This window comes from Papio anubis, chromosome 5, assembly GCF_008728515.1.
Source record: "Papio anubis isolate 15944 chromosome 5, Panubis1.0, whole genome shotgun sequence".
Classification (NCBI taxonomy): Eukaryota; Metazoa; Chordata; class Mammalia; order Primates; family Cercopithecidae; genus Papio; species Papio anubis.
In genome coordinates, this window is record NC_044980.1 from 63,916,704 (window position 1) to 63,931,102 (window position 14,399).

General features: G+C 42.9%; 1 protein-coding gene across 1 annotated transcript; it reads left to right on the forward strand.

Annotated features, from left to right (window-relative positions):
* The first annotated feature begins 452 nt into the window (after nucleotides 1–452).
* On the forward strand, nucleotides 453–14,151 carry MRPS36 (mitochondrial ribosomal protein S36). Its single transcript, XM_003899762.5, has 4 exons — nucleotides 453–585; nucleotides 9,711–9,774; nucleotides 11,587–11,774; nucleotides 13,195–14,151. Exons 1-4 carry the CDS (start codon nucleotides 544–546, stop codon nucleotides 13,210–13,212), a joined length of 312 nt encoding a protein of 103 aa, XP_003899811.2. The 5' UTR covers nucleotides 453–543; the 3' UTR covers nucleotides 13,213–14,151.
* The last annotated feature ends 248 nt before the right edge of the window (nucleotides 14,152–14,399 follow it).

Below are 14,399 nucleotides of genomic sequence, written 5' to 3' on the forward strand. Positions count from 1 at the left end.
ATTACAATCAAGCAATGCCAATCAGCAAAAGACGGTGACATGACCCTTTTTAAGCCAGAGTAAACTCTTGTGAGCCTGCCACTACCGTTTTAACAAAATTATTCATTTTAGGAAACCGCAGGGTTTTTGTTTTTCTTTAATTTTTTAAATCTTTGCAAGAACTGGCAGATCAGAAGGTTATATTATTTATTTGGTTCCAGATAAAATTTTGAACTGTTTCGAAATTATAAACTTGCTTTCTGGAAAGGAAATGGTCCTAGACAATTTATAGGCATATGAGCAAAAGAGACCCACCGTAACAAAACTTTGTCCTCAAAACGAAACAATAGAACACACGTGGGTCGATCTTAGGAGGGAGAAGGGGGTGGGGTGGTGGTGGGGGGGGTGGTTAGGCACAGGGGGCGGGGCCAGCCCCACGGCGGAGGCGGGCCCAGTCCGGTCTCCGCCTCCGCGACGTCCCGAGAAGCACCGCCCCCAGCCGCCCGGGACTTCGGTGATCGCCGCGGCTAGCTCGCGCCCCGGAAACTGCCCCTTCTAGGGGTCATGATGGGCAGCAAGATGGCGTCTGCCAGTAGGGTCGTTCAGGTAAAGCAATTTGTCGCGTTTCCGCACCTTGGCCGGTAGGACGGTGCTGACTATAGCGACGGCGTCGGGGAGGAAAGGCGGTGGGCAGAATCTGCGCGGTGACCGCGCCTCTGCGGAGGGCCAGCGGCGGCGCCCGCGTGTGTGTGTCAGGATGGGACTTTGAGCCTCTAGGGCCGGGCAGTGAGGTGGGTCCGGCGCCGAGGGTTCCAGCCTGGCGAAGCGTGCAGCATCTTCGCAGGTAGGTCCTGTACCTACTGCCGGGGTGCCCGGCTCCTCCGCCAGGACCTTGTTAGTCTTAGGCGTCTGTGGGTGAGGCGGCCCTGGCGGTAGCCTGGCCAATCACCGTCTAGGATTGGCGGTGGTGCCCCCCGATCAGCCAATCGGAAGGAAGGCGGTAGCGGGGCGTGGAAGGAAGTGAACCCTGGATCTGACCCAGTGTCCCTTCAAGGTCTTGGGAATGGTCGGGCAACTGGCGCCGCGTACTGCGCCCTCGCCAGAGCGGGTGCTCCCCAGCCTCTCCAAGTGTCTGGCTACACGCCAGATGAGGGGAATAGAAAAATGTTATTTAAGCTTAATTAGTGTGTGTGTGTGTATAAGCGTTGGTTTCACAAGCCTGTTTTCACTTGGTTTAGATAGACAGCTAAAGTAACTTCGTTAATCCACCTATCAGCTACTAACTCCTGATAGCCTTTTTATTTGTTTCTCCAGCTGCGGTTCTAACTTAGGTAAAATTATTATATAAGTGGGACACAACCTCCGCTTTTGTGGTTGGTTTACATAGTCTTTGAACCCTGAAAGTGTTTTATTTTATGATTGACTTTTATCTTTGATATGAGAAGTATATTTCGCTTTATATAAGTACATCTCTTAAAAGACCTTTTTCTAAATTCCTGAAGTTGTTGTCTGAATGATAATCCTAGATCCCAGTTTTTGGTCCCATTGCAGTGAATGATCCTCACTTATTCAGTGGGTAGTTATTGAGCATTAACTAGTTAAAGATTCTGTAAGGACTGAGAGACTATCTGACAAAGGTCTGTTATCCATAATATATAACCATATGTATCAATAACATATAACAATTTAAAAATGGGTAAAAGACTTGGTGTTGCACAAAAGATACCCAAATGAGCAATGAACATTTTTAAAGGGGCTCAATATCATTACTTGCCAGGAAAATAAAAATTAAAACCATGAGGTCCTACACATCCACCAAAATGACTAAAATTTAGATGTCAGTGTTGATAAGAATGTGAAGCCTCTGAAACCCTCAGTAGTGCTGGTGGGAATATAAAATGTTACAGCCACTTTGGAAAGCTGTCAGTCTCTAATAGTTAAGCATGTATCTACCCTATGACCCAGCAATTCTACTCATAAGTTTACTGCTCAAGAGAAGTGAATGCACATAGTCTCTGTACCAAAATGTTCATAGAGAAAAAAGAGTTACTAGCAAAGAACTGGGGTCCAGAGCTGAGGGATTCCAGCCTAGCAGCAGGAGTGTGGCATCTCAGCAGGTAGGTACTGTACATGCTGCCTTGGGGTCCCTGGCTCTGTTTCTGTTAGCCCCCAAACCAGAAACAATCTATATGTCTGTCTTTTGCATAAACAAATTGTGGTAGTTGGTTAAAATGGTAGAGTCCAAAGCAATACTAACAGCTGATACATGCAAACAAATGAAGAAACCGTGAGATATACAGTAAGGAATGGTCTGTGCCCTTCTAACATAGGAACAAAGACCTGTACTCACATATTTAGAATTCATACCAGGTTCGTGACTGCACTCTTAAAAAAAAAAAAAAAGGAAAAGAATACTACCAATATGCTAACATAATATCACTTAAGCCTAGGAGTTTGATGCTGCAGTGAACCACAATCACCCCACTGCACCCCAGCCTGTGTAACAGGCTAACAGAGCAAGACCTGGTCTCAAAAAATAAATAACAAAGTATGTGCTAATATTATGTAATAATTACATATAACATTAGCAAAATGTATTGAGTATCTCTGTGACAAGCCTATTAGGACTACAGTGCCAGTAAGAGATAGAGTTTAGGCCAGGCTCACTGGTGTATGCCTGTAATCCCAACACTTTGGCTCACTGGTGTATGCCTGTAATCCCAACAGTTTGAGGCAGGAGGATGGCTTGAGCCCAGGAGTTCAAGACCAGCCTGGGCAACATAGCAAGACCCCATCTCTATAAAAATTGTAAAAAATTAGCTGAGCATGGTGACGTGCACCTGTGGTTCCAGCTACTCAGGAGGCTGATGTGGGAAGATTGAGCCCGGGTGATCAAGGCTACAGTGAGCCATAATCATGCCTCTGCATTCCAGTCTGGACAACAGAGCTAGACCCTGACTCAAAAAAAAAAACGTAGAGCTTAGAATTTGGTTGTTGATCCATATCTTGAAGGAAGAGAAGAGTGCCAAAAGACTGATTGGCACAAACTGATAGGAAGTCACGTAGCATGGTCTCAGAACATTAAGTAAAGACAAAGCTGGCTGGGCACGGTGGCTCACACCTGTAATCCCAACACTTTGGGAAGCCAAGGTGGGAAGACTGCTTAAGCCAGGAGTTCAAGATTAGCCTAGGCAACATAGCAAGACCCTGTCTCTATAAAAATTAGCCAGGCAGGAGGGGTGGTGTGTGATGTGTACCTGTAGTCCTAGCTACTCAGGAGGCTGAGGTGGAAAGATCACTTGAGCCCAGGAGTTTGACGCTGCAGTGAACCACGATCACTCCACTGCACCCCAGCCTGTGTAACAAAGCAAGAGCTGGTCTCAAAAAATAAATAATAAAGTAAAACATTTTCAGACTGGCTAACAAATGAAAATCCAGTGCTATACTATTTATAAGAGGCATAGCTAAAACTGAGATTTGAAAAGGTAAAAATAAAGAGATAGTCAACTGATCTTTGACAAAAGAAGCAAAGGGAATACAATGGAGACAAAATAGTCTTTCAACATGGTGCTGAAAAAATTGGAGATCCATCAGACCTCATGTCCTTCACAAAAATTAAGTCAAAATGGATCCTAGACCTAAATGCAAAATGCAAATCTATAAAATCAATCCTTATAGGAGAAAATAAAACTAACCTTAGGTTTAGCAATGACTTTTTAGATATAACACCAAAGGCATGACCCATAAAAAAATTAATTGATAAGCTGGACTTCATTAAAAAACTTCTGCTCTGTGAGACACTGTCAAAAAAAGGCAAGCCACATATTGGGAGAAAATACTTTCAAAAGGCATATCTGATAAAAGACTACTATAGAAAACATAAGGTCGGACATGGTGACTCATGCCTGTCATCCCAGCACTTTGGGAGACCAAGGCGGGCAGATCACCTGAGTTCAGGAGTTTGAGACCAGCCTGGCCAACATGGCAAAACCCCATCTCTACTAAAAGTACAAAAATTATCTGGGTGTGGTAGCGGGCGCCTGTAATCCAAGCTACTCAGGAGGCCGAGGCAGGAGAATTGCTTGAACCTGGGAGACGGAGGTTGCAGCGAGACTCCGTCTCAGAAAAAAAAGAAAAAAGGAAACAGAAGAACTCAACAACAAGAAAATAAATAAAAATAAATGACTGAATTTTAAAATGGGCAAAACAGCTGAACAGACACCTCATCAAAGAAAATATACACACTTTGGGAGGCTGAACTGGGTGGATCGCTTGAGCCCTGGAGTTCAAGACCAGCCTGGCCAACATGGTGAAAGCCTGTCTCTACAAAAAATACAAAAGTTAACTGGGGGCCGGGCGCGGTGGCTCAAGCCTGTAATCCCAGCACTTTGGGAGGCCGAGATGGGCGGATCACGAGGTCAGGAGATCGAGACCATCCTGGCTAACACGGTGAAACCCCGTCTCTACTAAGAAATACAAAAAATAGCCGGGCGAGGTGGCAGCGCCTATAATCCCAGCTACTCGGGAGGCTGAGGCCGGAGAATGGCGTGAACCCGGGAGGCGGAGCTTGCAGTGAGCTGAGATCCGGCCACTGCACTCCAGCCTGGGCGACAGCGCGAGACTCCGTCTCAAAAAAAAAAAAAAAAAAGTTAACTGGGTGTGGTGGTGCACACCTGTAGTCCCAGCTACTTGGGAGGCTGAAGTGGGAGGATCAGTTTAAGTGGGAGGATTGCTTGAGCCCGGGAGGTTGAGGTTGCACTGAGCTGAGATCACACCACTGTACTCCAGCCTGGGCAACAGAGCATAACCCTGTCTCAAAAGAAAAAAAAAAAAGATATACAAATGACAAATAGGTCTAATGAAAAGATACTCAGCCAGGCACAGTGGCTCACGCCTATAATCCCAGCACTTTGGGAGGCCTAGGTGGATGGATCACCTGAGGTCAGGAGTTTGAGACCAGCCTGGCCAATATGGCAAAACCCCATCTCTACTAAAAGTACAAAAATTAGCCAGGTGTGGTGGTGTGCACCTGTAATCCCAGCTACTTGGGAGGCTGAGGCAGGAGAATTGCTTAAACCTGGGAGGCGGAGGTTGCAGTGAGCCGAGATCGCGCCATTGTACTCCAGCCTGGGAGACAGAGTGAGACTCTGTCTCAAAAAAAGAGAAGATACTCAACATCATATGTTATTAGAGAATTTCAATTTAAGACAACCATTACACACCTATCAGAATGGCCAGAATCCGAAACACTTGACAACACTTAATGTTGACAAAGATGTGAATTCTTATTACTGTCCCACCTAACAGGAACTCTCATTCATTGCTGGTGGGAATGCAAAATGGTACAGCCACTTTGGAAGACGGTTTGGCAATTTCTTTCTTTTTTAGGCACATGCCACTATGCCTAATTTTTGTATTTTTTGTAGAGTCAGGGTTTCACTATGTTGCCCAGGCTGGTCTTGAACTCGTGGACTCAAGAGCTCCACCTGCCTTGACCTCCTGAAGTGTTGGGATTACAGGCGTCAGCCACGGCACTGATCCCAGTTTGGCAATTTCATACAAAAGGAAACATAATCTTACCGTACGATCTAGCCATTACACTCCATAGTATCTACCCAAGTGAGTTGAAAACTTATGTCCACATAAAAGCTTCACACAGATGTTTATAGCAGCTTTATTCATAATTACCAAAATTTAGAAGCAAACAAGATATCCTTCAGTAGGTGAATTGATAAACTGTGGTACATCCAGATATTGAAATATTATTCAGCACTAAAAAGAAATGAGCTATCAAGCCATGAAAAGGCATGAATAAATCTTAGATGGGGCCGAGCACTGTGGCTCACGCCTGAAATCCCAACACTTTGGGAGGCCGAGGTGGGCAGATCACGAGGTCAAGAGATTGAGACCATCCTGGCCAACATGGAGAATCTCCATCTCTACTAAAAATACAAAAATTAGTTGGACATGGCGGCACTTACCTGTAGTCCCAGCTACTCAGGAGGCTGAGGCAGGAGAATCACTTGAACCTGTGTGGAGATTGCATTGAGCTGAGATCGCACCATTGCACTCCAGCCTGGGCGACAGAGCGAGACTCCGTCTCAGAAAAAAAAGAAAAAAATCTTAGATGGATAGTTTGACCTTTTCTAGAATGTCATATGGTTGCAGTGGGAGCCTTTTCAGATTGGCTTCTTAGTTATCCAACTAATATGCAGTTGGAGTTCTTTGTTTGTCATATTTGTATTTAGAATGTAAAAAGACAATTGAGAAGGAAATTTTTGTTTTGTTTTGTTTGAGAGAGTCTCACTTTGTCACACAGGCTGGAGTGTAGTGGCGCGATAATGGCTCACTGCAGCCTTGACCTCCCGAGGTTCAAGTGGATCCTCCTGCCTCATTCCCTGAAATAGCTGGGACTAAAGGTGTGCAACACCACTCGCAGCTAATTTTTTGGTATTTTTTGTAGAGACAGGGTTTCGCCATGTTGCCCAGGCTGGTTTCAAACTCCTGAGCTCAAGAAATCCACCTGCCTCAGACTCCCAAAGTGCTGAGATTACAGATGTGAGTCACCACACCCAATCAAGAAGGGGAAATGAGAGCATAAGCTGAATATCAGATGATAGTAGGAATTACTGGTTTTTTTTTTTTTTTGAGACGGAGTCTGACTCTGTCGCCCAGGCTCGAGTGCAGTGGCGCGATCTCGGCTCACTGCAAGCGCCGCCTCCCGGGTTCCCGCCAATCTCCTGCCTCAGCCTCCTGAGTAGCTGGGAATGCAGGCCGCCACACCCGGATAGTTATTTTGTATTTTTAGTAGAGACGGGTTTTCACCGTGTTAGCCAGGATGGTCTCAATCTCCTGACCTCGTGATCCGCCCACCTCGGCCTCCCAAAGTGCTGGGATTACAGGCTTGAGCCACCGCGCCCGGCCTAGGAATTATTGTTAAGTGTGGCAAAAGTATTGGGGCCCACTTGAACAAAAACTAGGGTGAACTAAGGTGTCTACCATGATTATATTTGTAATCTGGTTAGTTAATAAAGAGTGACTTTTTTTTTTGAGACAGGATCTTGCTGTTGCCCAGGCTGCAGTGCAGTAGCATGATCTTGTCTGGTTTACTGTATCTCAACCTCTCGGGCTCAAGTGATCTTCCCAACTAAGCCTCCCAAGTAACTGGCACGACAGGCCCACGCCACCTGCCCAGCTAACTTTTTAGATTTTTGGTAGAGACAGGGTCTCACTATATTGCCCAGGCTGGTCTCGAACTCCTGGGCTCAAGTGATCCTCCTGCCTCAGCCTCTCAAAGTGCTGGGATTACATGCATGAGCCACTGAGCCTGGCTTCACTGCTTTCAAATTGGAAAAAAAAAAAAAAGTATTGGGGTTATGATTTAACAAAAATTCTGTTTGTCAGTAATGTGTGGAAGGTATTAACAGATGAGATGGGATTAAATGTATAGGATTTGTTTAATCAGGGAAGGGATGATGAAATAAGGTTGAATATATTATTGTTAAAGTTGTGTGATAAATATATCAGGGTTTATCTTATGCCATTCTACTTTTTTGCATTTAAAACACTTTGTAGGGCTGGGTGCAGTGGCTCATGCCTGTAATCCCCATACTTTAGGCGGCCAAGGCAGGAGGATCGCTTAAGTCCAGGAGTTCAAGACCCACGTAAGGAACATAGGGAGACCCCATCTCCACAAAAAATGTTAAAAATTAGCCAGGCGTGGTGGGGCACACTTATAGTCCCAGTTACTTTGGAGGCTGAGGTGGGAGGATCACTTGGGCCTGGGAGGTTGAGGCTGTAATGAGCTGTGATCACACCACTGCACTCCAGCCTGGGTGACAGAGCAAGACCCTATCTCAAAATAATTTTTTTTTGTTGTTAAAAAGTAGAGATACCAAACAGAGTGGGAATTTAATTTATAAGACCATATTATTATTATTGTTGTTATTTTTCTTTGAGATGAAGTCTTGCTCTGTCGCCCAGGCTGGAGTGCAGTGGCACAATCTTGGCTCACTGCAACCTCCACCTCCTGGGTTCAAGTGATTTCTCATGCCCCAGCATCCTGAGTAGCTGGGATTACAAGCGTGCACCATCAAACCCAGCTAATTTTTGTATTTTTAGTAGAGACAGGGTTTCACCATGTTGACCAGGTTGGTCTTGAACTCCTGACCTCAAGTGATCCGCCTGCTTCGGCCTTCCAAAGTGCTAGGATTACAGGTGTGAGACACCGTGCCTGGCCTATAAGGCCATATTAAATCATGTTTTTAAGTATATAAAAGCAGTGTTGCAAATGATTCTTTCTCTGCAGTGTATGTACATTTGTATAAGTATATAATACATATTTACATGCCTATACAGTTAGACCTAACTTACAAAAGGTTTATTCACTTATTTGGCAACTGTTTCTTGGACATTTACCATGTAACAGGAATGCTGCTGCAGAAGTGCTTAATTTTCTGTCTCTGACTGTCCTGGAGCTTAGCACTCTCCTATAATCATTGGCTAACTTACCTGTCCTCTGAAAATATAAGGAGGAGTTTTTAACTCAGACTTTGGAATTTGGGAAAAGTTCTTAGAGAAGAGTGACATGTGAGCTGTTGTAAAGGATAAGCAGTCAGAAGGATAGGCATGGAAGTGGAATGGGATGGGAGGGAGGGAGATTTCATGGCAGAGGACATAAGCTCTAGATGGAATGGGGATAAATAGCAGGATGAATTGGGGAAAGGAAAAGTACTTCAGAATACCTGGAGCAACAGGTACATAAGAGAGTTGGGGAGAAAGGCTGGCAAAGTAAGGAGAGGCCAGATCACGATGGGTGTTGTGAGTGCCAAATAAGAGTTTGAACTTTATCGTGAAAGCTGTGGAACATTTTTCAAACTTCTTTTTTTTTTATTTTAAGTTGTGGAGAGGGAGTCTCACCTTCTTGCCCAGGCTGGTCTCAAACTCCTGGGCTCAAGCCATCCTCCTGCCTCAGCCTCCCAAAGTGCTGGGATTACAGGCATGAGCCACCGATCCCAGCCAGTTTTCAAACTTTTAAATAGGGGAGTGACAATAGGACAGATAGAACATTCTCTTAAGAAGCTTGGCTATGAAAGTGAAGAAACAGCTAATAGAGAAGTATTTGTTTGTTTGTTTGTTTTGAGACAGAGCCTCACTCTGTCGCCCAGGCTGGAGTGCAGTGGCTCGATCTTGGCTCACAGCAACTTCCACCTCCCGGGTTCAAGCAATTCTCTGCTTCAGCCTCCTGAGTAGCTGGGATTACAGGCGCCCACCACCACACCCTGCTAATTTTTTTTATTTTTTTAGTAGAGATGGGGTTTCGCCATCTTGGCTAGGCTGGTCTTGAATTCGTGACCTCATGCAGTCTGCCCGCCTGGGCCTCTCAAAGTGTTGGGATTACAGGCATAAGCCACTGTGCTCAGCCAGCTTTCAATTCTTACCAATCTATAAGTCATGCAACATAAAATCCACATCATCTCCTCCATTGGGTTGCTTTGAAGTACACCTTCGATAGTACAATGAAAGTCTTGTGATTATATATAAAGTACAAAGTTGTGTTTACCAGATAGACAAGTTAATAATTCATAGACCAGCTTTCCTGGTTGGGGAAGAGTATAATTTAAAGTTGCTGTCAAATAGTAAGTTTAACAAAAGTATCTATTTATGAGGTTTAGTAGATCATTTCTTTTAGTTAATGAGATTGTTTTTCATGCATATTATTTTTCCTTTAGGTAGTCAAACCACACACTCCATTAATAAGGTTTCCTGACAGAAGAGACAATCCTAAACCCAATGGTAAGTTGTATTTTATTTAGATTTCTTTTAAAATTGTGTACGTGAATATTTATAAATGAGTATTTTATTATAGGCAATATTTCTCATTTAAAAATCAGTTAAGACTATTGGACCTTCGATCAAAGTAGTGCCCTATGTAGCATGCAAGTAGAAATTAACTTATGGCCAGGCGCAGTGGCTCACACCTGTAATCCCAGCACTTTGGGAGGCGGAGGCAGGCGGATAACCTGAGGTCAGGAGTTCGAGACCAGCCAGGCCAACATGGTGAAACCCTGTCTCTACTAAAAAATACAAAAATATTAGCCAGGCATGGTGGTGGGCTCCTATAGTCCCAGCTACTCGGGAGGCTGAGGCGGAGAACTGCTTGAACCCAGGAGGCGGAGGTTGCAGTGAGCCGAGATCATGCCACTGCACTCCAGCCTGGGTGACAGGGCAAGACTTTGTTTCAAAAAAAAAAAAAATTATTACCTCTATTTTATTTTACTTTTTGAGACAGGGTCTTGCTCTGTCTCCCAGGCTGGAGTACAGTGGTGCTATCTTGGCACACTGCAGCCTCCCCCTCCCAGGTTCAAGCAATTCTTGTGCTTCAACCTCCTTAGTAGCTGGGATTACAGGCATACACCAGCACGCCTGACTCATTTTTGTATTTTTAGTAGAGACAGGGTTTCGCCATGTTGCGTAGGGTGGTCTGGAACTCCTGATCTCAGGTGATCTGCCTGCCTTGGCTTTCCAAAGTGCTGGGATTACAGGCATGAGCCACACACCTGGCCTTTATTACCCCTATTTTAAAGGGTAGTGACTCAACAGAAGATGTCTCTGAATTTCTAGTGAGTTTATATGGGCTAAATTTTGTCCTACCTTTATTGTCTCCTATCCTTTAGAAGATTCTCCCATGCTTCCATTTGCAGAGACTGTGAAAATAATAACCCTTCCTATGTTTCTTTCCTCATCAACCATCTTTTCTTTCATTCATTCATTTATCTATTCATCTAGTCAGTAAATATTTTTTGGATTGCCTTAATCCTTAGCATTTATTTGAAATTAATGGGAGAAGATTCTGAAAGGGTTCTGTTTTTCTCTGATTCCCACCCTTTTTTTTTTTTAAACCAGATCCTCTGTGCTTCTCTTGCTTTAATTCAGGCAATTTCAACACATTTTATAGGTATATTTTTAACTTATTATAACTATTGAAGAATTAAGATAAACAAGTGTGAAGATACTGAGAAAACTACCCTCATTTACATTTACTGACTTTCTTATTCCTTGTTGTAAGATATTACCTGTAAACTCCACCATGTGTTGGCCTATGAGTGGTTATGTGAGATAAGCTTAAGTAGTGTAGGTTCCCCTAAAGGGTCGAATTCCACTAACTAGAAATTTCATTATTTTACATTTTTGTAATTCATTTACTTAAAACTGCTCCTTTGCTGGGTGCAATGGCACATGCCTATAGTCCTAACTACTCACAGGCTGAGGTGGGATAGCAGGAGGCTGAGGCAGGATGCTTGCTTGGGCCCAGGAGTTCAAGATCAGCCTGGACAACAAAGTAAGACCCCATCTCTAAACAATAAATATATAAAAATTTTAAAGCTACCCCCTTATTTGTTTTTAGAAACCTTTATGAAATATGTATAGCCAACTGAGTTACCCTACAATATTTACCTTTTGGAATTATAGTACTTCAAGATTTATTTGAAGAATGACTTCATTTCAAGAATGACTTGATTATTTGATAGTATTTTAAGACTCAGTATTTTGACATCTGAACAATTTCTCTAATACGGTCTTTTTTTTTTTTTTTTTTAATTTCAGTATCGGAAGCTTTGAGATCAGCAGGGCTACCATCTCACTCTTCTGTAATTTCACAACATTCTAAGGGAAGTAAATCACCAGATTTGTTGATGTATCAGGGTCCACCAGATACTGCAGAAATAATAAAAACATTACCTCAGAAATACAGAAGGAAACTTGTGTCTCAAGAAGAAATTGAATTTATCCAAGTAAGTCGTTGCTCTTTGTCCCAAGGCTATGCAAAACACCATAACATTTGGGCTTTGGGGATTTCATTTGCTGATTTACATGCTACTCCTATTGTCATGTCAGAGTGTGGTCAGAGCTAAGACAGGATGGTCAGGTAGGCCAAGACTACGAGAAACACACCATAGTCAAATCCCTCTGTAAATATGCGTGGTATATCAATGTCAATAGATATAATCACATAAAAAAACAGTTCTTTGGGGTCCTCAATAATTTTTCAGAGTGTAAAGAGCTCTTGATACCAAGAAATTTAAGGACAGGTCAACCTTGAGTCCCTTCCAGGTCTGACATTATGTTTATAAGAATTGATAAGAGGGCTGGGCATGGTGGCTCACGCCTGTAATCCCAGCACTTTGGGAGGCCAAAGCAGGTGGATCACCTGAGGTCAGGAGTTGGAGACCAGCCTGGCCAATATGGTGAAACCCTGTCTCTACTAAAAATACAAAAATTAGCTGGATGTGGTGGCGGGTGCCTGTAATCCCAGCTACTTGGGAGGCTGAGGCAGGAGAATCTCTTGAACCCAGGAGGCGGAGGTTGCAGTGAGCCAAAATGGCACCACTGCACTCTAGCTTGGGCAGCAAGAGTGAAACTCTGGAAACTCTGTCTCAAAAAAAAAAAGAATTGATATGAGTACCCTAAAGTTTTGACTAATTCAAAACTATTTTTTAAAAACCAAAGATTGGCCGGGCGCGGTGGCTCAAGCCTGTAATCCCAGCACTTTGAGAGGCCAAGATGGGCAGATCACGAGGTCAGGAGATCGAGACCATCCTGGCTAACATGGTGAAACCCCATCTCTACTAAAAAAATACAAAAAACTAGCCGGGCGAGGTGGCGGGCGCCTGTAGTCCCAGCTACTTGGGAGGCTGAGGCAGGAGAATGGCGTAAACCCGGGAGGCGGAGCTTGCAGTGAGCTGAGATCCGGCCACTGCACTCCAGCCTGGGCGACAGAGTGAGAGTCCGTCTCAAAAACAAACAAACACTGTAATCCCAGCACTTTGGGAGGCCGAGGCGGGTGGATCACGAGGTCAGGAGATCGAGACCATCCTGGCTAACATGGTGAAACCCCGTCTCTACTAAAAATACAAAAAACTAGCCGGGCGTGGTGGCGGGCGACTGTAGTCCCAGCTACTCGGAGGCTGAGGCAGGAGAATGGCGTGAACCTGGGGCCGAACTGCAGTGTGAGCGAGATCAGCTCCTACGCCTCCAACCTGGGTGACTGTAGCGAGACTCCGTCTCAAAAAAAAAAAAAAAAAAAAAAAACAAACAAAAAAAAACCACCAAAGATTACTTGCTGAAGATTGTATAAATTTGTAAAGTTACCATCAAAACATTTCCTGGGTCAATTTAACATCTAATCTTACTGCTTTATTTTTCCCTTTTCAGCGTGGAGGTCCTGAATAACCATGGTGGCTGCTGTTTGTCATCAGACAATAGAATTGTCTGTACAATAAAGGACTTCCAAAATGACAGATGAGAAACTGTATATTAAACACCTTTAATAAATACTATGAAAAAAATGAAATATAGAAAATTTAGATGGACACTTGTATTTCCTAATTTATGTATCTTGGTCAGCTTCTCCACAAGCTTACCTAATTATTTATACACTTTATACTTATTAAAGTATACATTTTTAAATGTTAGCCTATTAATTTACTCTTGATTTTCAAACATTACCAGTGTTGAACTATTAAAAGCACATAACGTATAGTAAACTATCATAGGATTCTTATAATTTCACTTTTCTTTCTGTTTAGACATGGAAAAATTTATCAGTCAGAACTGCTGTTTTAGGTACATGATTTTCCTGAAATTAGGTGAGGATCAGTGAAATAATGACTCTATTACTTGTTCTTAATTCTCTGTTCTCTAATGTTTTTTCATTCACAAGTTTACTGGAGTATAACTGGCTTAGTAAGTGTATCCTACTCTGAATGATAAAAATATAGTCAAGCTAAAATAGGTGACTATACTATTAAGATAGAGGAGATTATACAAAAGGTTCCAAGAAAGTCAAAGAGTATAAAATGGAAAATAAGAGACCAAAATGAATATAGCATAGGAATAAAGATTTCACTAGAAATTGCAATTTATTATGTTTCGGAGGTTGTAAGGAAGTCTTGTTCTTTGGTTTATTTTACTGTTTTGTGATCTTGTATGCAAATCCTGATAACCATTAACTTTCTCAAACTTAATGTCTCAAAGCCTCATAAAATCAACATAAATATTTACTTATTAAGCAGTTTATGAAACTTGAATGGGGCCCCTCCTGTGCCAAGGGTATGTGTATTATGAAGTAAAACCTCACAAAGCTAAATAAATTCTCTTCCATACCTTTAATGATTTCCAGAATATGCTTTAAAGAAGTGGTCCCTGAGAGTTAACGGTAACTCATGAGCAAGAAATAGAATTGGTTTTGAGTATGTTTCTGTATTTACTCAGTTACCTGTGGGTTAATTTTTACTTATTTCTACTACTACACAGAGTTGATCTACTTCTCTTATAAATTTTTTGCTGTAGCTTAGTGTACATGTTGTTCAGCACAAATATGAGATAGGGATTGGGGTTTGATGCTAGCAATAAGCTGT